General features: G+C 47.8%; 1 protein-coding gene across 1 annotated transcript in view; it reads left to right on the top strand.

Moving 5' to 3' along the window:
• Positions 1-24,525, top strand: part of CPNIFS (chloroplastic NIFS-like cysteine desulfurase) — an 87,370-nt gene that overhangs the window by 37,647 nt on the left and 25,198 nt on the right. The window contains exon 4 of the mRNA XM_086780197.1: positions 20,385-20,544. Coding sequence (XP_086636323.1) covers positions 20,385-20,544 — 160 coding nt within the window. The remainder of the gene's footprint in view (positions 1-20,384; positions 20,545-24,525) is intronic.

Below are 24,525 nucleotides of genomic sequence, written 5' to 3'. Positions count from 1 at the left end.
CCAAGGCAACAAGCAAGAGAGCGACCGGGAGGTGAGCGCTGGATGGAGGATCATCTTGGACTGTCTTGTGCTTGATGCATCGGTTAGGCGCAAGATCAGGGACCAGCTTTCTATGTACAGGTCATTTCATGGCTCCTATGGCTGTCATGATGCACAGATTGACCGCTCCAAAGTTGGTGCTGCTCTATGGTGGGAGGACTATGGTTTGGATGGACCGGAGCTACAGCAGCTTGCCATCCGCATACTTAGCTAGGCTGTCAGCTCCTCTTGCTTTGGAGCAACTTTGGAGTACCTACAGCCACATTGCCTCTAGGAAGAGGAACCGACTCGGGGTAGAGCGTGCCAATGACCTTGTCTTCGTCAGGCGCGAACTTGTTTGGTTCAGCCAAGCTCCTCACCTTTTTGCTCTCCCGTGCTTCTTGTCCAAAAGAAGGATGGGCCATTCCGCATGTGTGTGGATTATAGAGTTCTGAATAAGCTCACCATCAAGAACAGATTTCCAATCCCGCGCATTGATGACATTTTGGATAAGCTTGATGGCTCGGCTTGTTTAAGTCGTATTGATTTGAAGAGTGGTCATCACCAGATATGAGTGATGCTAGAGGATGTCCACAAAACTGCATTCAGGACAGTTTTTGGATTGTATGAGTTTTTGGTGATGCCTTTCGGTCTCACCAATGCCCCAGCCACATTCAATCGTATGATGGATAGGATATTTCGACCCCATCGAAAATTCACAGGTGTATTCTTTGATGACATCTTGGTTTTCTCCAAGCATGAGCAAGAGCATAGGACTCATTTGGCTACAGTGTTTGAAGAGTTGCGGAAGCATAAACTCTTTATTAATGCCAAGAAAAGTGACTTATTTCTTTCAGAGATACACTATTTGGGCCACATTGTATCCAAGGATGGTGTAAGAATGGATCCTGCCAAGATTGAAACCATTCGGAATTGACCAGAGTTGCAAAATGTACATGAGGTACGTAGCTTTCAGGGGTTATGTTCATATTACAGGTGCTTCATAAGGCATTTTGCTATGATTGCCACGCCTTTACATGATCTCACAAAGAAGAAAGCCAAGATGCCTTTTTGCAAATCAAGAATGCTATCATATGTGGACCCGTCTTGATTGTTCCCGACTTGCAAAAGCCATTCATGGTGGAATGTGATGCATGTGGGAATTGTATAGGGGCTGTCCTAAATCAAGGTGGTCATGCAGTTGCATATGAGAGCCGTCGATTGCATGATGCCGAGCTTCATATGGACATCTATAAAAAAGAGCTCTTGGTTGTAATTCATGCCTTAAAGATATGGAAACATTATCTTCTTGGGGCTGAATTTGTAGTCAGGACAGATCATCAAAGCTTGAGATATTTTCTATCTCAAACAAAGCTCTCGGAGAAGTAGATGAGAATGGCAAACTTTCTTTCCACGTTTCATTTTCAGATTGTACATACTCCGGGAAAGAAGAATGTAGTGGTAGATGCATTGTCCAGGAGGCCTTACGTGGCTGCAGTTTCAGTGGCCTCTCATGGGGACTTATCTGCCATGTGAGATTTGTATCATTTGGATGCTGATTATTGCCATATATGGACTGATTTGATGGCTGGTCACTCACATGCCTCTTATGTGATCAAAGAGGGTTATCTTATGAAGGATAACTGCTTAGGTGTGGTGAAGGATATGCGTCCAAAGGTTATGGAGGAATTTCACGCTCCACCTTATGCTGGTCATAGAGGTATCATGCCTACTACACGCATGATTGAGAGAGATTTCTTTTGGCCAAGCATGCGTAAAGACATTGAAGCATATGTACGTGCATGTCTTACTTGCCAAAAGGTGAAATTTGATAGGCAAAAGCCTCCAGGTTTACTTCAGTCATTGCGTATTTCCTCGCGGCCATGGGAAAGCATTACTATGGACTTCATAATGGATTTGCCTAGATCCTAGCATGGGAATGATGCTATTTGGACCATTGTGGACAGGTTTAGTAAGCAAGCTCAGTTCTTTCCCGTCAAGAAAACCATTAAAGTTGATCATATGGTGAAGCTTTTTCTTGCTCACATCTTCAAGCATCATGGTATGCCTAAGTCCATTGTTGGGGATAGAGATCCCAGGACTACGAGCCTTTTCCGGAGGGCTTTATTTGATAATATGGGCACTAAGCTTGAGTTTTCATAAGCTTATCACCTCCAAACGGATGGCCAAAGTGAAGGTGCAAATTCAGCCGTGTTGGATTTGTTGAAGTGTTATGTGGTAGATCAAAAGACTGCGTGGGAGAAGTATCTTCCACTTGTAGAGTTTGCCTACAACAACACAGTTCATGTCTTAATGGGAAAGGCCCCATTTGAGATTATTTATGGTAAGAGTGGTCTTTCCACCCATCCTTCGTACAAAGAATGAGATTTTTGCAGCTGATGAGTATGTACGTGACTTGGATGTAGCCTTTGCTCAGGTGCGGTCAACCATTGCAAGGTCACAAGACAAGCATAAAAGGGTTGCTGACAAGCATAGAAGGGACATGCAAGTCAAGGAAGGTGATTGGGTATTGCTGAAATTTGAGAAAGCTAGGCTTCGGAAGAGGCCAGGACGAGAGGGATCATATCCAAAGCTTTCTACTCGATATCATGGACCCTTCAAAGTGGTTGACAAGATCAATGAAGTGTCCTTCAGGCTTGCTTTACCTAGTCATTGGAAGATTCACAATGCTTTTCATGTGAGTCTTTTGCGGAAGTATGTGGGGCTAGATCCAGAGGAGCCTGTCACAGAAGATTCGCTAGAAGTTGATGAGCTTGAGGAGATCCTTCAGCCAGAGCAGATTGTATTTCACAAGGAGAGGAAGTTACCACATGGGAAACTTTCCAGGAGATACCTTGTGAAATTTAAAAATTATTTGTCAATTAATGCAAAGTGGGTAGATGAGGATTATTTTGTTGACTACCCTCAGCTTTTGGAGGCATATCTTGAGGCTTTTCAGTTGAGGACAACTGTTTAGAAGCCCGGAGGGGATGTCACCATTTGGTCCATCTCCATTTCTGGAGCCACTTCTATGGGACTGTCACTCCATAGAGCGGCCAGATTTGTGCCATGTTCACATGGGGCCAGGCCAGTGTCCCATGTGAAAGGGCCAGTCTTTTGGTGTCACACGGACTAGTGTCACCCGTGTGTGATCAGTGCTGCATCACGTGGACGGGAACCAGTTTCGTGCCACCCGTGTGTGACCTGCTTCGTGCTGTATTGATGGGAGCCTGTTGGTGCCACCTGTGTATGGCCAGGATGGCGTGTTACCTATGGGACTGTAACTCCATAGGAAGACGAGGATATATCTTTGTATTTCTGTCGCGCCAGTTTTGTGCCTGACAGGAACTTCTTGTACAAATTTCATGAAAGAGAGATTTCGTCCATTATTTGTACACATGCATTTATGCCTGCATGCATAAATTTTTTTTGCATGACTTGTTTGCGTGTGTCTGCCTGTTATGCCATGCCAATACACTGGACGGGGACACTCCCAGTGTACCGTGGAGTGCTGTTTGCTGACTCGGTGGTGTGGCGTGTGAACAAGTGGTAAGTATTTTCATTTTGGCCTTTTTAAAAAGTAAAATCTATAAACTATGGTAAACCTTAATATTTATAAGGTAATGTGTTCACACCCATTTTAAATAGGGGCTGGACATTTGTTTTTGAGGGTGCCCAAAGTGTTAAATTGATTTAAGGTTTTATAACCTTAAAAAAAAAAGCTTTGCATGGAACCTTCTTGGGATTTCCCCACGTGTGCGGTTGGTGGGTTCCTTTCTCATCATCGCCTGCTGGCTGGCTACGTTTCTTGCTCCATCGCCTCTCTCTCCAAGGAAGAATTCGGTGATGTACCTGCCTCCTAGCTGCTGGCCACCTGTTCTACCTGAAATGTATCCTACTGATGTTCTTCCCACGTGTTGAATCCAGCCTGTACCTGGCTGTACCCGCCTGCTGTATCTGATGTGCTGGCTGCCCACGTGTACCTGCAAACAGTGCTGGTTGCCTTCTTGTACCTGCAAACTGTGCTGGCTGCCTATGTGTACCTGCAAACTGTGCTGGTTGCCACATTTGTACGGGCTGGTTGCCCTGTTTACATCTGTTGATTGCACCCATTTGGAGTACAACAAAAAGGGAAATGATCTTCTTTGCTGAGATTTGATTTAAAACCTATGCCACGTATTTGTTTCTATATTTTATTTCAAATTCAGATAACAATTAAAGTTAAATGTTGTTATTTCAAGCTTTGTGTACGCAAGTTACACCTCCAGCTACATATACCTTAGAAGGCCATTGGGGATAGTGGTTTTTTCCATGATTGCCCTGACCGCGCCCTCACCTATAGAGGAGGAAGTGAAGGTCATGTGGGTATGAGGAACAACCAGGTACAAAGCTTATCTGGGAGAACCGGGATACGTTCCCTCCGCGGTGTATACCGCGGTGTATATCTGTTGCATGCGTTAGTACGGGCGTGCCTGTTTGTGCACGGTCCCGGAAGACCAGTGAAAGGCAAGTGTGCACCCAGTGAAGGTGGGCATGAGCCCGTGATTTGAGGCTACTTCGACCAACACCTCTACATCGACTTGAACTAGTTTTGTTTGGTTGTTTTCACTCCCTGGTGGAGAAATCTGGCCTCTAAAGAGAGATGACCGGGCTTTGATATCAATGTGACCGCTCCCTACAGGAGGCCTACAGATCGGAAGACAATATACACATATTTAGAACACTCAATCTAACTAATATTAAACAATGGAAACAACATCAGCAACACAAATACTGGAAATACTGAAAATACAAATGACACCAGCACTAGGGCCGGAAGGGCCGCCCCCCCCTCTCAATACTTATTGTATTTCTTGGAGTATTTATATTTGTACAAGTGTCACGGGCGTGAAAGGCCAGATTTTTCCACCAGGGAGTGAAAACAACCAAACAAAATTGGTTCAAGTCGATGTAGAGGTATTGGTCGGAGTAGCCAAAAATCACGGGCTCATTCCCACCTTCACTGGGTGCACACTTGCCTTTCACTGGTCTTCCGGGACCGTGCACAAACAGGCACGCTCGGACTAACGCATGCAACAGATATACACCGCGGAGGGAACGTATCCCGGTTCTCCCAGATAAGCTTTGTACCTGGTTGTTCCTCATACCCACATGACCTTCACTGGCTCTTCTATAGGTGAGGGTGCGGTCAGGGCAATCATGGAAAAAACCACTATCCAATGGCCTTCTAAGGTATATGTAGCTGGAGGTGTAACTTGCCTACACAAAGCTTGAAATAACAACATTTAACTTTAATTGTTATCTGAATTTGAAATAAAATATAGAAACAAATACGTGGCATAGGTTTTAAATCAAATCTCAGCAAAGAAGATCATTTCCCTTTTTGTTGTACTCCAAATGGGTGCAATCAACAGATGTAAACAGGGCAACCAGCCCGTACAAATGTGGCAGCCAGCACAGTTTGTAGGTACACATAGGCAGCCAGCACAGTTTGCAGCAGGTACAAGAAGGTAGCCAGCATTGTTTGCAGGTACACGTGGGCAGCCAGCACATCAGATACAGCAGGCGGGTACAGCCAGGTACAGGCTGGATTCAACACGTGGGAAGGACCATTAGTAGGATACATTTCAGGTAGAACAGGTGGCCAGCAGCTAGGAGGCAGGTACATCACCGAATTCTTCCTTGGAGAGAGAGGCGATGGAGCAAGAAACGCAGCCAGCCAGTAGGCGATGATGAGAAAAGGAACCCACCAACCTCACACATGGGGAAATCCCAAAAAGGTTCCATGCAAAGCTTTTTTTTTAAAAGGCTATAAAACCTTAAATCAATTTAACACTTTGGGCACCCTCAAAAACAAATGTCCAGCCCCTATTTAAAATGGGTGTGAACACATTACCTTATAAATATTAAGGTTTACCATAGTTTATAGATTTTACCTTTTAAAAAGGCCAAAATGAAAATACTTACCACCTGTTCACACGGCACACCACCGAGTCAGCAAACAACACTCCATGGTACACTGGGAGCGTCCCCGTCCAGTGTACTGGTACGGCATAACAGGCTGACATGCAAACAAGTCATGCAAAAACAAATTTATGCATGCAGGCATAAATGCATGTGCATATATAATGGACGAAATCTCCCTTTCATGAAACTTGTACAAGAAGTTCCCGTCGGGCACAAAACTGGCACGACAGAAATACAAAGATATATGCTCGTCGTCCTATGGAGTGACAGTCCCATAGGTAAGACTCCATCCTGGCCATACATGGGTGGCACCAACAGGCTCCCGTCCATACAGCACGGAGAAGGTCACACACGGGTGGCACGAAACTGGTTCCCGTCCATGTGACGCAGCACTGATATCACACACGGGTGACACTAATCTGGCTCCCGTTTGTGTGACACCAAAAGACTGGCTCTTTCACATGGGACACTGGCCTGGCCCCATGTGAACATGGCACAAATCTGGCTGCTCTATGGAGTGAAAGTCCCATAGAAGTGGCTCCAGAAATGGAGATGGACCAAATGGTGACATTTGTAGCCCTTGTTTGGCTGCGTTTTCTTCTCCAGTGGACACAGATCACTTGCAGAGGGGGCCTTTTGTTTGGATTGTGGCTTTGGAGGCAGTTTGGTACTTGAGGAGGACACTTCATTTTTGATTTCAGTCAGCGTTTTGCTGATTTTGGAGCATCTATACCCGTGTTTTGTTCCTGGCCTTCACAATTACCCACTTTCTTCTCGTTCCTTGCCTTTTGTTTGCGGTGAAGTGCTGTTTTTTTACTGGACAACAATGTTTTGGCTGCGTTTTGCTTCCCAAAGGAGTTTTCTACACTCAGAAGGACCCCATCTCCAGCTACTTCATTTGAGAATCGGTTTTGTGAGCTGTTTTGTATCTGTGGAAACTTTTTGTGACAGGAGTTTACAGATTTTGGAGGAGAGTTGTGATCTTTTCAGAGATCCTGAGCAGAGCCTATTTTGTTTGAGCCTGTGGTCTTTGCAGTGTTTGCAGAGAAAGGAGGGTTTTTTACCTGTGAGGTGTGATCCTTTCACATGGATCACTTGTTTGTTGCTGATTCTTGGGATCTTGTTACCATTGCAGTTTATATTCCTACTTCCCTTCCTCATTGTGAGGAGTCTACCTTTGCCTCTCTTTGTGATGCTGCTAAGGATGCCCCTCCCCCTGCCAATTCTACATTTGGTTTGCTGCGGTGTGCAGGTTTGTTGTTTTGGAGGATGGATTTTGGACCTGGTGGGATGCTTTTGATCTGTGGTTGCTAATCGTGCCTGGGGCACAGTGGTACTTCCAAAGTTTTTTTGGATTTGGATCAGAATCAGGTTGGGGTTGTACGAGTCCGACGACATCTTTTTTCAAAGGGGGATGTGGAGTCCTTTCATTTGGCGATGCCCACCTCAGTGGAGTGTGCTTATGTACAGCATTGGGCAACTCATGGTACGGAGTTTGGACAGATGGACCCCATCTTTTCTACAGAGTCTTTATATCTTGCGATGTTGACCTTTTTAGAGGATGCTTTTGTGCAACATTTGGCTACTCTTGGTACAGTGTTGGAGCAGCTTGACTCTATTTTTTTTGAGGGTTCCAGTGAGGAGCAGATTGCTTCTCCCAGGATTGATTATTTTCAGGATCTGATCTTGGTTGGTTATGAGGATTTTCATACCTTCTCCAGGCTGGATACACGACATTCGACTTCGAGGAGCGTTCTTACACTTGGGTTTGGAACCATTATTTGGAGCAGCACGTCGCAACCTACTTGGTTGTTTTCTTCTAGAGGAGCGGTGTACCTGGCAGCTTGTTCTGTTGCTTTTGTAGCTAAGTTGCTAAGAAGATTGCTTGTGGAGCTTTCTTGGTACCTGTTTCTGTAGTCTTTCATCTATGATCGAGGACGGCGTCTCTGGCTTCTTGGAGTTCACTCAGCATCCTATGCTGAGAGGGGGTGTAGCCATCATCCCCTTGTTGCTAACTTCCTGTTTGGTGTCCTATTTTAGCCTCTAGGGCTGACCATGTTAGCTAGACGGGCTGGTCACCCCTCACATATTTTTCCCTTATTTTATCCCCACTTTATGGAGTCTTGGATATTTATCCTAGTCTTAGACATTTATCCCAGTCGTGTGGATGCTAGTCGGCTGCCTACTTTTGGGCATATATATAGCCGGGCTTGCCTCCCTCATTAGTCACTGCATTGTATTGCTTAGCATTGTTTGCTGCAGTCCCTCACATACGAGGTCTTCTCCCCTCTTGCTCGGGACATGTATTCTTGGTTGGTGATATTGAGAGCAGGGTACTATGCACGCATTTGCTCCAAGGTTCCTTGAAATTTGGGTTCTTAGCATACATCGCCTTCATCGGCATGAAATAATCACTATGGTAACTCTCTGTGGTGTGCACTGGATGCAGCCTTCAACTCAAAGCGTTGGCGGCTACCACATTCTCGTTACCAGGCAAATAATCAATCTGAAAGGTAAACTGATAGAGATAATGCCACCCTCGTAACTAGAGGGGACACGAGTCTTGCTGTCACAGATGGGCACGTTTAATACAGAAAACCAGTGGCCCGAATCATAGCATACATTCAACATACATCACAACATAACCATGAATCAACACATCTGTCACATACATCTTGTACATATACATCCTGAAACCACATATGATAATCTTGCACATGACACAACTCTAGGGGCTGAAGTTGGGCCAGCCCCCCGAGGTATCTTTATTACCTACATAGTAATCTCTTGTACAAGATGCAGGTGCCCAGGAGTTCCACTCCTCTGATGGCACCAGATTTATCCAAATCTGTGTAAAACAAAGCAATACAAGCTCTCGGTCACCAACCAGAGCAAGGCAGTCACCAACTGCCCAATAGAGAAAACAAATCCTCGGTCACCTACCAAGGCCAAAGCAGTCACCAACTGTTGTCCAAATAAAGCCAACCCTTGGTCACCAACCAGGGCCAAAGCAATCGCCAACTGCTGTCCAATGAAACCAAGCCCTTGATGATTGTTCCTTAGTTTCACGGCTGTCCACACGATTGTGCAATTCAGCAGCTCCAAACAGGCCCAAAATAGCACTTAGACCAATTGTTTTGCATCCCATGAAGCTGTGTTGAAGCCGGGCACAACCTGTGTCTGCTCCATCTTAAGGAAACCCATGAAGTATGGCTGAGATTTGCTGTAATTCAGTACAGCCAGCCAAAAGAGAAGCAGTAGAGGAAGTCGACTAGCTTTAGGGAGCAATTATGCACAACTCGACTGCCCCTGTATCCTGTATACATCCCGGCCAACACTAGAGAAAAGAGGAAACGATGTTGGCCAGCCCTGTAGCTGATATTTCAACAGTCGACCAGCCACATATTCACTGTTCCATGAGTCGGCCAGCTGTCTGGGAGCAGTAGATGGAGTCGGCCAGCCACACAAGTCTCTTCCTTGTTGTTCAACAGCCCTATGTTCCCTAGAGAAGCAGTCGACTAGCTCTCTTGGCTGCCCTTCCTTGCTCCACACCCCAAGCACCTAGAAAAGCAACTTGTGTTTGGCAAAAATAGTCCCCAGGGTCACTTTTAGCAACTTGTGGGTTTCTGGTCCATGCCCGGGTACCCAAACCTAATTTTTTTTTTTTTTCCGGGAAAAAGATCCTTCTATTAGTTAATGAGAAAACGCCATAAGGCTACAAAGCTCACCTCGCAAGGAGGGATAAAACACAGTGAACTGAGCTCCACCCCCGTGGCTGGCCGCTCTCTGGGGGGGGCTACCTAGTAGTACATATGGGAGGTGAGAAAAGCCAGACTGGAGGCCTGTAGTGCCAAGTGACATCCTCGCCCCTCGCGGTGAGGAAAGGGCCAGGGTGCCAAGTGCGGAGGAAAGCCTTGCGGCGCCCTCTCATGCGATCCGAGTCGCCATGGAGTTTCCCCCAGTGTCCTCTCAAGGTGTGAATGATGTCCACCCAGAGGGCCTATATGACCTCCGCCGGTGGAGTCGCCTGGCGGTCAATGGCCTCCCTGCATCGGGCTCTCCAGTTGAGGCGGTGCTTCTGATTCTCCTCCATGCCGCCCCGAGGGTGCAGCCTACCTTTAGATACATATATGCAGAGGATTGGTCTCACGCCTATGCCCTGGACAGGGCGAAGGCGGAGTGGGGCTGGACACAGAGACAGGTCACCCTCTTTTTGGAGAGACTCCGCACCCGGACAGACAGTGATTATTCTCCCTCCAAGCCGGCGCCCAAGACTCATAGAGTGGAGGGCAGATCATCCGGGCCGGCTGAGAGGGGTGAGCCAGTGGAGGCTGCTTCACTTGCCATAGCTCATCCATGAGGATCCTCTCATGGAACATCCAGGGTCTCGGTGGACATCGCTGCTACATTGGCAGGGGCAGACTTCGCCAGGAGATCCAGAGGGCTCTCGTTGGAGGACCCATCGATATCCTTTTCATCCAGGAGCACCACCTTTCTGCCGGGCGTACCCGCACCTGCGGGAAGATCTTGCCAGGCAGGAGTCACACTTTTTGGTCACCGGCATATGGCTCCCAGGGGAACCAGGGTGGAGTATGCATCTCAGTCAGCGAGCAGCTTCTATCTGAAGTTGTGGACTCTGGCATTCTGGTCCAGGGTCGTGCGCAGTGGATCATCCTTCGGGTTGGGGAAGGCCGCATTGGCTTCCTCAACTTCTACGCCCCTAATGGGGCGACCGGGAGAGCCGAGTTCTGGAGCACCATTAGGCAGTCCCTCCCCTTGGCAGACCACTGGTGCCTCGGAGGGGATTGCAACATGCTGGAGGATGCAGAGGACAGGATGGGGGGCAGCCAGGAGACCATTCATGGGCCGGAGCTAGCTGCCTGGGAGGAACTAGTGCTTCAGGTGAGAGGCCAGGATCCGTGGACTCTCCCGGAGTTTGGCAGGTTGCAGGGGAGCCTATCTTTCTCGCGCTCGGATAGACGGGCCACAGGGGTTAACCTATCCCGCATCGACAGGTTTTACATTGATGAGTGGGCCTGTGATAGAGGTGGCACAGTGGGCATACTTGCAGGCTCCTCGTTTTCAGACCACTATCCAGTGCTTCTCCAGATCGAGGACCCCACGAGAGGAGAGCAGGGCCAGAGCGTCCGGATTCCAGATTGTCTCATAGAGGAGCCCGAGATTGCGATCAGAGTTGAGCAGGTCTGGCAGGAGCTGCAGTTCAGGAGAGGATCTGCAGCCAGCGATCTTGCCAGTGGCTTGCAGGAGATCAGCCAGATGCTCAGACAGGCTGCCTTGGACCGGCTGGAGGCCTTCAGAGAGCAGGAGAGGAGCCTACGGAGGAGTCTAGCGTCCCTCCAGAGACTCCAGGAGAGGGATCCTACGAGCCCTTGGATCTCAGAGCAGATGGAGTCAGCTCGCACGGAGATCAGATCCATCGAGGAGAGGAGGGTGGAGTTCCGATTCCATGCTCGGGCTTCCTTTTGGACACAGGCTGGGGACAGAGTGACTCGAGATTTCTTTGAGGCGACAGGGCCTCGCTTCAGACGAGAGGGTCTCAGGCGTCTCCGGCAGGCTGATGGCCAGGTTGTGGTGGATCCCCCCAGGGTTCGGGCTATAGCCACAGATTTTTACAGGGACCTTCTCTCTGCTGAGCCAGCAGATGACAGGGTGAGAGAGGCTCGGGAGGCAGTCTGGAGCTTCACGAGACCGGTTGTGCCGGCCCATTTACAGCACTCCCTTCTCTCCCCCTTCTCGGATACGGAACTGGAGGAGGCTCTTCAGGCATTACCTCGGGGCAAATGCCCAGGAGAGGACGGTCTTTCGGTGGCTTTCTTCCAGAGGTACTGGGGCCTCTTACACAGGGGCTTCAGATTGGCATTCCAGGAGATTATGGAGTCAGGAGTCATGCCGGACAGCATGGCTGAGGGGTTGATCCACTTGATCCCCAAAGAGGGAGGAGACAGACTGGAGGAGACCGATCACCTTGCTAGGCACGGCCTACAAGGTCCTAGCTAAGGCGATCAGCAGGCGGCTTCAGCCTCACCTTCCGGACATCATCCACTCCACGCAGACTGGCTTCATCCAGGATAGGAGCATTCTGGATAACATTTTCTCCTTCTGGGAGGCTACGGCTCTGGCTAGATTTCGACAGGAGGATCTGGCAGTGCTCCTTCTCGACTTCGAGAAGGCATATGATCGGGTGGACTGGGCCTTCTTGGAAGGCACTATGGAGAGGATGGGCTTCCCCCCTCAGTGGATCCGTGGGGTCTCTGCACTCTACTCATCGGCCCATAGCCAGGTGCTGATACAGGGCGTGCGCGGAGAGAGGTTCCAGCTCTCGCGCTCGGTGCGGCAGGGGTGTCCCTTAGCGCCCTTTCTTTTTCTTTTTGTGGCGGAGGCCATGAGCACTTTTTTGACGGCACAGGATACAGGTTTGCGTGGCCTCCAGCTTCCCATCCGTACCTCGGAGGAGCTCCTAGACTCGGAGTTTGCGGATGACACTGCTGTCTATCTTCAGGGAGGTGAGGAGAACCTCCGCCGCTTCGCCTTAGCCATGGACAGGTTTTGCAGAGCTTCGGGCGCTTTGATCAACTGGCACAAGTCGTGTGGGCTGTGGGTCAGCTCTATGCCCCCCCCGACTTGGAGGCCAGTTGACGGTTTTCAGTGGCTGCCCCCCGGCACTACAGTGCGTTATTTGGGATGTTATGTGGGCATTGACATATCTCCGGAGCAGCAGATAGCCCCCCTTCTTCTGAGCATTCGGAAGAAGCTTCTGTATTGGAGTACCGCTCGTTTATCTCTGGCTGGCCGAGTAGTTGTGGCCAACCAGGTTCTGCTTGCTACTATGTGGTACATCACTTCCTGCTGGGCCTTCTCTCGGGCATGCATTGGCCAGGTGCAGCGGCTCATCAGGAACTTCCTTTGGTCCGGTGGCGACGGGCAGCCCGCCAGGGCCAAGGTGGCTTGGGCGGTGATCACTCAGCCGAGGGAGAGAGGCGGCCTGGGCATTGTTGATCCTATTTGCCAAAGCCGAGCATTGCTTGGCAAGTTGGTAGTTCGTGGCCTCCTGCCAGGCGCTGAGCCGTGGAAGGAGTTTCTTGTTTCTAGGATGCTCAGCCGCACCCCTTCTCTTAGCGGCCCCTGGACCCCCAGCATTAGGTGGATCTTTACAGAGCAGCGATCCAGAGGAGTGGGCCTTGGCTTCGAGGAGCGTTTTGCAGCTAGCCTTCTGAGGGCCTGGTCGCATCTGAGGCCGTCACTCTTCCAGACTCCTCCGGGCACCGATGAGGAGCGCCTGAGGCAGCCATTGATCTGGAACCCCTTGATTCGACTTCCCAGTGGCCATATGGTTGGATCGCGGTCTCACGTGTCGTGGGGCCCGTTGAGCTCCGGCCCAGCCCAGTCCCTAGACGACTGGATATGTTTTCAGCAGCTGCCTCTAGAGGCTCAGGAGAGGAGACTCAGTGGGATGAGGGGCAGAGAGTTGATAAGACAGGACATTGAGGCGGCCATCCCCCGGGAGTGGCGGACCCCAGTACAGGACCCTCCACCTCCACAGTGGATGGGTGTCTTTACTCGGCATGAGATCCTTCTAGCGGTCTGCGGCACAACGGAGAGAGTCGCCCCACTCACTTTCGAGGTGGGAGAGGGTGGCCAGCTTCAGAGGACACGACTAGATTTGGATGGGCTCCAGGGTTGTATTCTTCAGAGGGTGCGGGTGGTCGGCTTTCATCAGAGACAGTGGCATGTAGACCCCTCACCGGCCTCGATAGGGGAGGACTGTTCTTGGAGATTATGGGCTTGGGACAGCAGGCCTCTTATTCGCCTTCAATGGGATCCAGGTGAGTGGTTTTGGCGAGATCCCTACTTGGCCCCTACCAGCCCAGGCATCCCCTTTTTTCAGTACACAGCGAGGCTGGGGCGGCGGATTCAGAGGCACAGGATAGCGAGCACCCCGGCGGCGGCCGAGCATTGGCGGCGACAGGGGCTCTCCCCTGCCTTTCTTAGGGACTTCTGGCAGCGCCTTTGGGCCAGCTTCCGGCCCCGGAAGGTGACGCTTTTTCTCTGGCTCACAGCGCATAGAGGACTGGCTGTGGGGGCTTGGCTAGCTTTTGGCAGACACCCAGCGTCCTGCCCTCGGTGCGGCCATGCACAGGAGTCGCAGCGGCATTGCTTATGGGATTGCCCACAGGCACAGCAGGTCTGGCAGCGCGCTCTCAGGATGGTTTTTGCAGGCTCACCAGGTGAGATGCTGGTGACGTGGGGTGCGGTGGCGTGGGCCACGGACAGCGGCCCGGCCCTTGGATATGAGGACGTCCCTGGCAGCGCGACCATCCAGGTCTCTGACAGGGCGATGGCGGTGGTTCCGACGCCAGACTTCTCTTCGGCAGCCCCTCAGGAGGGGGTCGGGCACAGATGGGAGATGATCAGCAGCAACCCAAACCTAAAAATTGGTCCCAATTCATTAAAATAGTCCAATCCGATGTGAACTCTCTTATAAATTATAAGTTTGTCCATCCAAACTTTAATTAATGTGAACCTGCAACCATAGACTTTAGTAAACAAAGAAATAATAATTAAATAAGGTTTGAGTGTGCACACTTCCCACCTACAAAACACATAAAATTCACCGCCTTAGTCCCAAACAGGTGTGCACACCTGCGTCCACGGGGTGTCCAGGTGGCCCAAATGCCCGTGGACATTCACAGGCAAAATACCATGCAATGTCGAGGCAAACAAAACAGGTCACACATGCAAGTGCAGTTCACAAGCAAATGCTTGTGCGCGATGATTTGGATTAAATCTCCCGACCATGGGCACCACCCATGCTGGTTCCAAATGCTATACTCACTAGAGCCATTGCCCTTGCATGAGCCCAGCTAACTCATCAGGATCACCAACCCTTCCATGAGCTAAGATACTCACTGAACAGAGTCACCAACTCTTTCATGAATTTTGGCAGACACTAGGGTCACCAACCCTTGCATGAATGCATAACTACAGTAGTCAGAATCACCAACTCTAATCACTCATTAAAGTCACCAACTTTTACATGAGTGAATCCATCATGCTCCAAGAAATCCTTCCGCATGGCACAGATCTATGGAGGATTGTGACACCTACTGTGATTGTGTCAACAAATATCTGAGAGATTGGTGATCCGTACGGATCTGGAACTTCGAACCAATCAAATAGTGGCACCACTTCTGAAGGGCATACACCACTGCAAGCAGCTCCTGGTCGTATGTGGAATACCGCAACTCAACACCACGGAGCTTTTGGCTCTCATAGGCAACGGCGTGCCCATGTTGCCGCAACACTATTCCAAGGCCGCCTCCGCTATTGTCATAGAAAACGGTGAAGGGCTCATCCAAATCCGGTAACCGGAGAACGGGAGCAAATAACACAATAACTTTGAGCTTCTCAAAATAGCCTCAATCGGAGTCCAACAAAATACCCGATCCTCTTTTGTAGCATCTGTTAAAAGATTAGTTTCCTTGGGATAATGCTTCACAAGATGCCGATAAAAGACTGTAAGGCCAAGAAATCCATGAAGCTCGTGTACATTTTCTGGTATGGGCCACAAAACAATGGCCTCAATCTTCTCCAGATCCATCGAGATTCCATCCTCGGAGATTACATGTCACAAAAAAGAAATTTTGACCACGAAAAACTCCGTCTTTCGAGGGTGAAGTGGCAAATTATGGGCATCAATCAACCACAAGGCCATCTCCACATGCTTCCCATGCTCATCTTTAGTCTTGCTAAAGACCAAGATAAGAAGACAATGATGAATATCCCAAGGAAAGGTTGGAAGATCCGAGACATCATCCTGCTGAAGGTAGCCAGGGCATTCGTTAACCCAAATGACATCACAAGAAACTCGAACAAACTGAATGAAGTCCGGAAAGCTGTCTTTTGAATATCATCCGGATGTATGCGAACTTGATGGTATGCAGATTTCAGATCTAGCTTCCTAATCACTTCGCCCCTGCGGGCTGATCCAACATGTCATCAATGTGGGGCAGCGGGAACTTGTTTTTGACAGTGAGCTTTTTGAGCACCCAGTAGTCCACACACAGATGCGTACTCTCGTCCTTCTTCTTGACCAAGAGGATTGGAGCTCCAAATGGTGAGGAGCTCGGATGGACCAAGCTTTGGCCAACATTTCCTCTAGCTTGTTGCATGAGCTCTGTCATCTTTGGATGACTCATCTGGTACGGGGCACGAGACAGGTGCTCTGTAGCACTAGGAATGAGATCAATGTGGTTGTCCTCGGCCTATGTTGGAGGTAACTCCTTGGAAAAATCGGCACTGAACAAGTGTCCATGCTTGTCCAAAATGCGCTGTCTATTTGCTGCTAAATCCTCCAAGTTGTTTGGCTGAATAGCCCGAACATATACCATACATGTATGACCACCCTTGCGTACCACCCGTTTCATCTAAAGGGCTGATATAAGGACTCCCCAATCACCTCTAAGGAGCGGCCGAAAGTATCTTGAAAAGTCAACCTATGCTGCTTGTGGTAGATCACGCCCACATGATCATACAACCATTGGTGGCCTAGAATAATATCCATCTGATCCAAACATGCCACCTTGAACGTGCGACATTCGAAAAACTCTCCAAAAGCCAATGGGGCATCCTTCAAGGTCTTTGCAACTTGAAATTGGTTTGATTTCTTCCGCTAGCCTCTGATGGCGATGGCTAGGATTACACCATTGGTGTCCACTATGGTAGGGAATTTCAACCGCTCAACCACATGGTCTCTAATGATGTCCTCCGCATCAAAGAGTATGGACACCGGATGTCCATGAAGCATCCCTCGGCACAACACCGTATAATGCCGGCCGATGACCACTGAGATCCTTCTAGATTGGGTCAAGTGAAGAGCAGCTGTGGTACTGGTGGGAGCGGGAAGGGGAGTAGATGGTGCCAATGTTGTGGATACTGTTGGGGCAAACGAATTGGCCTTCTCCTTGGACTTCTCCTTGCCCTTACCATTCTGCTTCGTTGTGTTCTTCAGACAATCCCTTACAATATGGTCGGTGGAGTCACAATAAAAACGCTGTCCAACAGCCATCTTGGTGCGATGCTCTTTAGGGGTGAGGTGAGTCACCGAGGCTCCCCCACTTGCCTTGTCCTTATCATCCTTGGACTGGCTACCCTTGTCTTTGTCTCTCTACTGCCCCTGTTGTTGAGTTCCAGACTTGGAACTCTCTGGTGTCTTGAGGGTTGTAGCAAGGCGAACTACATTTGAAAGATCACGGGGCCGATGTGCATGAACGTGTGCATGTAAAGACGGTTTCAAACCATCTATAAATTGCTCAACCTGCTCCGACCGTTGGACGGTCCTTGGGAACATGAGCAAAAGCTTCCAGAAACAAGCAAGATAGTTGGTTATCGATTTGCCATGTTTTTGCATAAAACACTCCCACCGTTTCTTCAATTCAGGCTGGTAATCGATGGGGAATAGACTGCTTCAAGACCGCCTTGCAGTAGTCATCTCAACAAGTTACGAAGTGGTGCCTAAGGTGGTCTTCCCACCACCACAAGAGAGCAGCACCTGCCAAAGCCGTACGCACCAAATGGAGTTGAAAAATATCTGAACCACTTGCTGCGGCTACTGCCAATGTGGTAGCCATCTCCCGGCTCAAGTTGGTTACGACTTCTTCGTCCATCTTCCCTTTGAACTAGGAGGCTTCAAAAACTTCATTAATTGAGCTCGTTCCTCACGAGGCATAGAGGAAGAACTTGGCAAACCAGTAGTCCCCCTGATGTCTGGAGAATCCGGTGGAGAGGGACTCCGTGAAGGAGACCGTCAGTGATGCGAATGGCATCTCTTCCGCCGAGTACACGCAGGTGTAGAATGATGACTGCCGGATTGGGAGCAAAACTCATCTAGTAAATCCTTGCCTGCATCCAAAGGAGTGAAAAATTCTCCTCTAGAAAGTTTTGCCACTTTGTCCTTGGAATTTTCCAATACTTGCATGGGCCCTTCGTCCTCAGAATCTTCCAATACTTGCTCTGAAGCACGGGCCCTTGTAGATTCCGAATCCGGAATTCTATGTGCTTGAGGTGCCGACTCCATCTTTCGAGACAGCCAGATGTAGTCTCCATTTTAGCCGCCTGCACGTCCATGGATGCCTTCATACTGAGAAGCAAATCAGTGAGTTGTGAATCCATGACAATATCTAGTGATCAACTACAGGGTGAGGGATTTCAGCCCTATGCGATGAGGTAAGCATTTGGTGGGGCAAGGAAGCACAATATACCCCAAATAACTGAGGTGAACCAAATATTCACATTTCCCTGACCCGAACTTGTACATTCTTTGAATCTAGGTCCTCTACCCTATCCGGGTAGACAACGCACATGGGTGCTAGAAAAGGAAAAAAAATTGCAGGTTCCCTAGGCTCTGATACCAACTGTGGAACATTTGCGCCTATGTGCTAGGGTTTTCCAGAGATAGAAAGAAGAGTGCTGCGGAATCACACATTCAGCACACACGAGAGTCCTAAAGTATTGCTTTGTATTATGTACAAGAAGAAGTGATACAACTGAAATTCAAGTACAGGATGTGGTTGAGAATGAAGATGCCAAATCACTGCCCGGTGACCCATTGTTCACTCTTGGCTAGCACTTTGCCTACAAAGAAACGCTTTGTGAAGTACAACGTTGAGGAAGGCAGATGAATATGATGATTGCTACCCACGCATATATATGCACCAATGCTCCTAGTCAGCCAATACTACTGTTGTTGGCCACTTGTACCGGACTGCCACATCGTCATTGCCACGTGGGAATGCCACCTGTCCTCTGTCCTATCCAACTTTTCCTATCGGTTGCTATCCTATGTCCGGTTGTGCCCTGCATACTCGTAGGTGTGTCACAAGTTGGCCAGAGTCACATGCTGTTAAGATGGATTGTCTTTCCGTTTTCGGTCGACTACAGCATGGACTCCCCTTTTCTTGATCTCTTGCGGTAGGAGATCAATCACGTTATTCGCTTAGATCTGACCCGGCTTCACATAAACTAGACATGGTTATCCTAGGCTAAGTTCTCCATGAAATTTCAGTTCTGCAAAGAGCGCTTCATGAAGACTGCTAAGAATGGATTGATTGAGAGGCCCAAATATCTCTACAGACATTTGTCATATGCTATGAGGATTGCCATTGGCTAGTTGAGAGTATCTTCACATCGCCTCTGGATTGAGACATGCTGAGGACAGGACATTCCACCGGAGAGGCGGATATGCAGATCATGCAGCACCTGGGAGAGAGAGCGAGAGGAGCATTACATGTTTCGATGCCCTTGTCTACTATGAGATACGGGGACGCTTCTACTGTTTTTAAGAGAGGGTTTTAGGTCCTGAGTCCTGACAACTGATGCATTGTGGAGATTAGAGATGTGTGGGTTTAGACTTAGTCGCCATAGAGGTACTATTGAGACAGCAGGTAGATTGAACACCACACAGGAATCCATCACATATTTCTTTAGGGTCCTCGTGTGACGAAGACCTTTGATGAATGTCCAGTCCACTTGAAGTGACGTGGAAACACAGATTTGAAATGTATAGACAGCTTGGCTTTGAACTTACATAGTTCGATGTGGATGCATCCGTGGTTGGGTTCCTCTAACCTACTTTGTTGAGCCTTTAGAGGATCGAATGCCCTCTTTGATCTTCCACACATTTGATCAGCATCCTAGACCATTCAATGTTAGGATCATATGTTGTTTTGTTCTTTGGGATGACTTTTTGTTCTTTGCGATTTGTGGGTGACATTGGCTTTTTTTTTTTTTTTTTGTGTGTGTGTGTGTGTGTGTGTGTGTGTGAGTAGGCGTCTTATGAATGAAAGGGAAATTCTAGCTACATCAAATTTTGTTAGCCTTGTAGCCATTTAAGTGATATGGAGAATGAACTACATTGGTTTTATGCATCTTACAGTCTTGCTTATAGATCAAACTGAAGTTTTAGATAATGATGATGTGTGATTGGAAAAGTAGGAGCTCGATTTGACATTTGAGCGTGTGTACTGATACTTCTTAGTTTTAGTAAAATCTATAAGCTTTACTGTAGATAATTCCTTCCTTATTTTTAGGTCCTTTCTTTCTCTTTCTTCCCTGCTTGGCTTAGCATAAAGGATAAAATTCTTTTTTTTTGTGTGGCGTATATATTTTTAGTTTATTGTGTCCAGCGAGCATAGACTGGCTGCCCAGGTTCCTGCCATACTCTTCACCACCAGGCTACACATACGTGGACGATACTTTATAGTTTTAAACCCAACACATCAAGCTGCTTGCTTTGATTCTTTTTGCAGTGGAATAAAGTGGCTCAATTGAGTGCAAATGAGTAAATCAATCTAGTGTTTTTTTTTTAATTGGGTGCTTTTTAGTGCAAAGGCAACAGATGAGTATGAAGCTGCTAGAAAGAAGGTTGCAAAGTTCATAAATGCACCAAGCTGCGGGGAGGTGGTTTTCACTCGCAACGCTACTGAAGCCATCAACTTACTAGCATACACTTGGGGCTTGACTCACTTAAAACATGGTGATGAGGTTAGGATTGGGTATATAATTTCAGTTATGGAAATATTTGTTCATGATTTTGCAAGTTGTTTTTAGCACTCTCTCTCTCTCTCTCTCTCTCTTTCTCTCTCTTGGGTTTTATCTTGCAATGCCTTTGAGCGTGTCTATATGCTCTCCCTAACCTGCATGCTGCTCTATTGGTCTTTGTCGTGCTTTGATTTGTGCTTCACGCATGGCTGTTTTGCATATTTCACTCTCACTCGTGTGTGTGTGCACGCACACTTTTTTTAAAATTATCTTATGGAGATTTGTGATGTTCTCGTGTTCCTCCTCCTGCATCATCCACCCTTTTCACCCCTGCCAATGTTACACGGGCCCTATTAAAGCTGCACAATGGCCAACTCAAGATCATGAAAGCCTACAGGCTGAGCACTTTAAATATGGACATCAGGTCTGAGCTCCCATCCTTGCAACTCTCTTTAATAGGGCTCTATGGGAGGGGTTCCGTCTTCTTGGACCATCACCACCATCGTCCCTGTCGATAAGGCAGGAGACTTATGTATCCCAGTAACGATAAACTGTCATGATTGGTCATTCAATGGCCAAGATCTATGGATCCATTTTGGAGGCCGAGATTGGCCAATTGGCAGAGTCACAGGGACAGCTGGCTATTGGCCAGGCAGGCTTCACGAGGGACTATTCAACACTGGATCATATATTTACCCTTAAGGCTATTATAGAGGAGGCGAGGGCACAAGATCACCATGTTAGTGCCTGCTTTGTGGATTTCAGGAGGTTTTTGACTCAGTCCCTTGATCTCAGTTGATACATCGCTTACAGGAATCCCATGTCATCACTTTGCCTCACTCATTCATGTGTGTGTGTGTGTGTGCGCGCGCGCGTGTGTATGGACACTTTTTTTTTTAAATTGTCTTATGGAGGTTTGTAATGTGCTCGTGTTCCCTTGTTGTGTATCATCCACCCTTTTCACCCCTGCCAATGTTACGCGGGCCCTGATAAAGCTGCACAATGGCAGAACTCAAGATCATGAAAGCCTGCAGGCTAAGCACTTTAAATATGGACATCAGGTCTGAGCTCCCATCCTTGCAGCTCTCTTTAATAAAGCTCTATGAGAGGGCTTCCCCCTTTCTTGGAACATCAACGCCATCTTCCCTATCGATAAGGCAGGAGACTTATGTATCCCAGTAACTATAGAACTAGCATGATTGGTCATTCAACGGCCAAGATCTATGGATCCATTTTGGCCGAGATTGGCCAATTGGCAGAGTCAGGGGTGGCTGGCAATTGGCCAGGCAGGCTTCACGAGGGACTATTCAACACTGGATCATATATTTACCCTTAAGACTATTATAGAGGAGAGGTGAGGGCACGAGAGGGCCATGTATAGTGCCTGCTTTGTGGATTTCAGGAGGCATCTGACTCAGTCCCTTGATCTCGGTTAACACATCGTTTACAGGAACTCCATGTCACAACTTTGCCCCTAATGCATAATTAAAGCATGTTTAAGCACAACGATGATCACAAGATGTGTATCCAAGTTTGTTTATGTACAGGCACGGAAAGTTTGCCTATGGACATGTTAACATTAAAGCCCAGCTTGGCTGGCACGGAAAGTCCAGCTTGGCTGGCACTGAAGTCCAACTTGGTTGGCATGAAGCCTGGCCTGGCTAGGCACGGGATCACACTAGCTTGGCTTTGTGATCTCATCCCTGGGTCTATTAGCTTGGCTTTTGGCCCAAGACAGGTACAAGGATGTAAATTGAAGTTTTCATAGGCATATGCATCTCATACCTGCTTGGGTGGTTGGATGATTTATTAGATGTGTGCCTTGTTTTCGTATCTTGCATGAGATGGTGGGTCAGTTTCGTGGTGCTGGGGATGCCCGGAACTACTGGCTTCGAGACCATGCGTGTGCCATTGGATTCTAAAACCGGTTGCAGGGCTCCGAAGTTGGGCTAAGAACTCAATGTTTGGTTCACTTTGGGACTTGGAGAAGTTTATTATCTTATTTTCACACCCACTTATTATGGGGTGTGAACACAAAACCTGGTCCGGGTATTTTTAATATGGACTCCCAAACCTTTGTATTTTTATAAGGCACCTTCTTTTGGACATAAGAGAATACCCAAGTCCATTTTCAAGCGTATGTGAACACTTTAGACACTTGTCAAGTTATGCATGCATGTTTAGACACGTGGCAAGCAAAGTGCGCATGTTTTGACCTCTTCTCCTTCTTCCACTCAAGGGGAAACTCATTTTTTCTTCTCTTTCTCTCACCCCTAACACATGCTCTACCTTCCCTACTTGCTGATTTTTCTGATTTTCAGTCCCTCCACTCACCAAACAATGGTTTTTGGACCTCCTCTTTTTCCATCTACATGCTGCCAAGACTGTTTTGAAGCGCCCCCTTTGCTTCTACATGCTGTTTGGGCTGTTCTCACGCAAGAAAACCATAATTTTCAGAAACTCTAACTGCTTTACAAGTGGCCCAGGTGTCTTGGAAGCTATTTTGGGCAATTTCATCACGTAAAGTGTTCCACAAGAGGTATCTGGTGCATGGAAAATTACTCTTTTTGCTGAAATTTCAGGTTTTTCACGCGTAAAATTGTTCTATTTGAAGACTATGGATAGCTCCATTGGTGCATCTAGGGTTATGGGCATAGCTAGAAGGGTTTAGAGGGTGTCTCAAGTGTTTGGCTTGGCCAACCCTCTAGAGCCATGTTGTCCTTAACCCTAGTGTGAAGCTCCACTCTCCCCTCCTGGGTGGTGGTGTTGTTTTCGTTGATTTCATTCATGAAACTTGGAGTTTGGTGCGTGGCACCCACTATCTTGTACCTTGTATCACTCTTTTGGAATATAGTTATTTGTAAAGGGCCCCCCCCCGGCCTTGTTCCGGTCCTAGTGTGGAGTACCGGGTCATTTATGTGTTGAGAGAGAGTGTTGATTTTGTTGTCTAAAGTTATTCTCATTAATGGTTATTGAATCACAAGATTAGGGATGATTAATCCACCGCATTACATTGGTATCAGAGCTGAGATTTCCTTCCCATTGTGGTGGAAGAAGTTCTCTATTGTGTTAAATATCTATTAGTGGGGTGCATTGCGGATGACTAGCCACTCTCCTTTCCACATAAATGCATCACCGGCGGAGGTGCATAAGGTGGTCCAAAACCAATGGAGCCTTCATAAAATACGAGCAACAGAGAGCTCTCCCAAAAGGCAGCTTGAAGAATGTGAGACCCCTACTCCCTAATAGCAAAGAGTAATCAGAGCAGAAGACTAGAGTAAGGGTAGAGAGACTCACTCGGGGTCTCCATACGTCAATATCCCATCGCACAGCAATCCAACGCTTTCTCTACGTAGCTGGATTGGAATCGACCTTATGGTAGGAATTGAGTATGGTTCCTCTACGTAAATGTCCGCTTCATAATTCTCACAAATAAGAGGAATTGGCGACTCCCTTGGGCACAACACACATCTTATTCCTCAATTATGAAGGGGCCTTAACTCCGCTAAAGACTATTACAATCTAAAGGTGATTCCTAGATTTTTCCAAGTTCCTAAGTTTACAAACAGTTTTGGTCTCTTAGGTTTGGAAAGCACATGCAACTCGGGTCTACCCGTTTTCCAATGTTTAAATCCTTTATCAACTTCGACTAGTTCGATAGACTTCGCCTAATCCCTATTGGATCCGCTTTCCAATGTTTAAATCCTTTATCAACTTCAGCTAGTTCCATAGACTTAGCCTAACCCTTGTTGGACAAATTGACGTATTTGGGAATGAAGGATATTGAACAAATAACCTTTTAGTCAATTGTCAAAGGTTGAACACCTATGTAAAATCTTTCAGTAGACCTAGAGAGGGTTACTAGGGAATCTCTACACATGCAACTCGATGGTAGATGCCTTGAATTTAGCTGAACTACAATCAATGAGAGGGAATAGTGGACTAGTGGGGAGAATAATGGAGGAATCTAAGGGGATAGTTTAG

The sequence above is a fragment of the Cibotium barometz genome, chromosome 41, assembly GCF_041138505.1.
Source record: "Cibotium barometz isolate CiBa-2024 chromosome 41, ASM4113850v1, whole genome shotgun sequence".
Lineage (NCBI taxonomy): Eukaryota > Viridiplantae > Streptophyta > Polypodiopsida > Cyatheales > Cibotiaceae > Cibotium > Cibotium barometz.
This window is presented reverse-complemented; position numbering and strand designations above follow the sequence as displayed.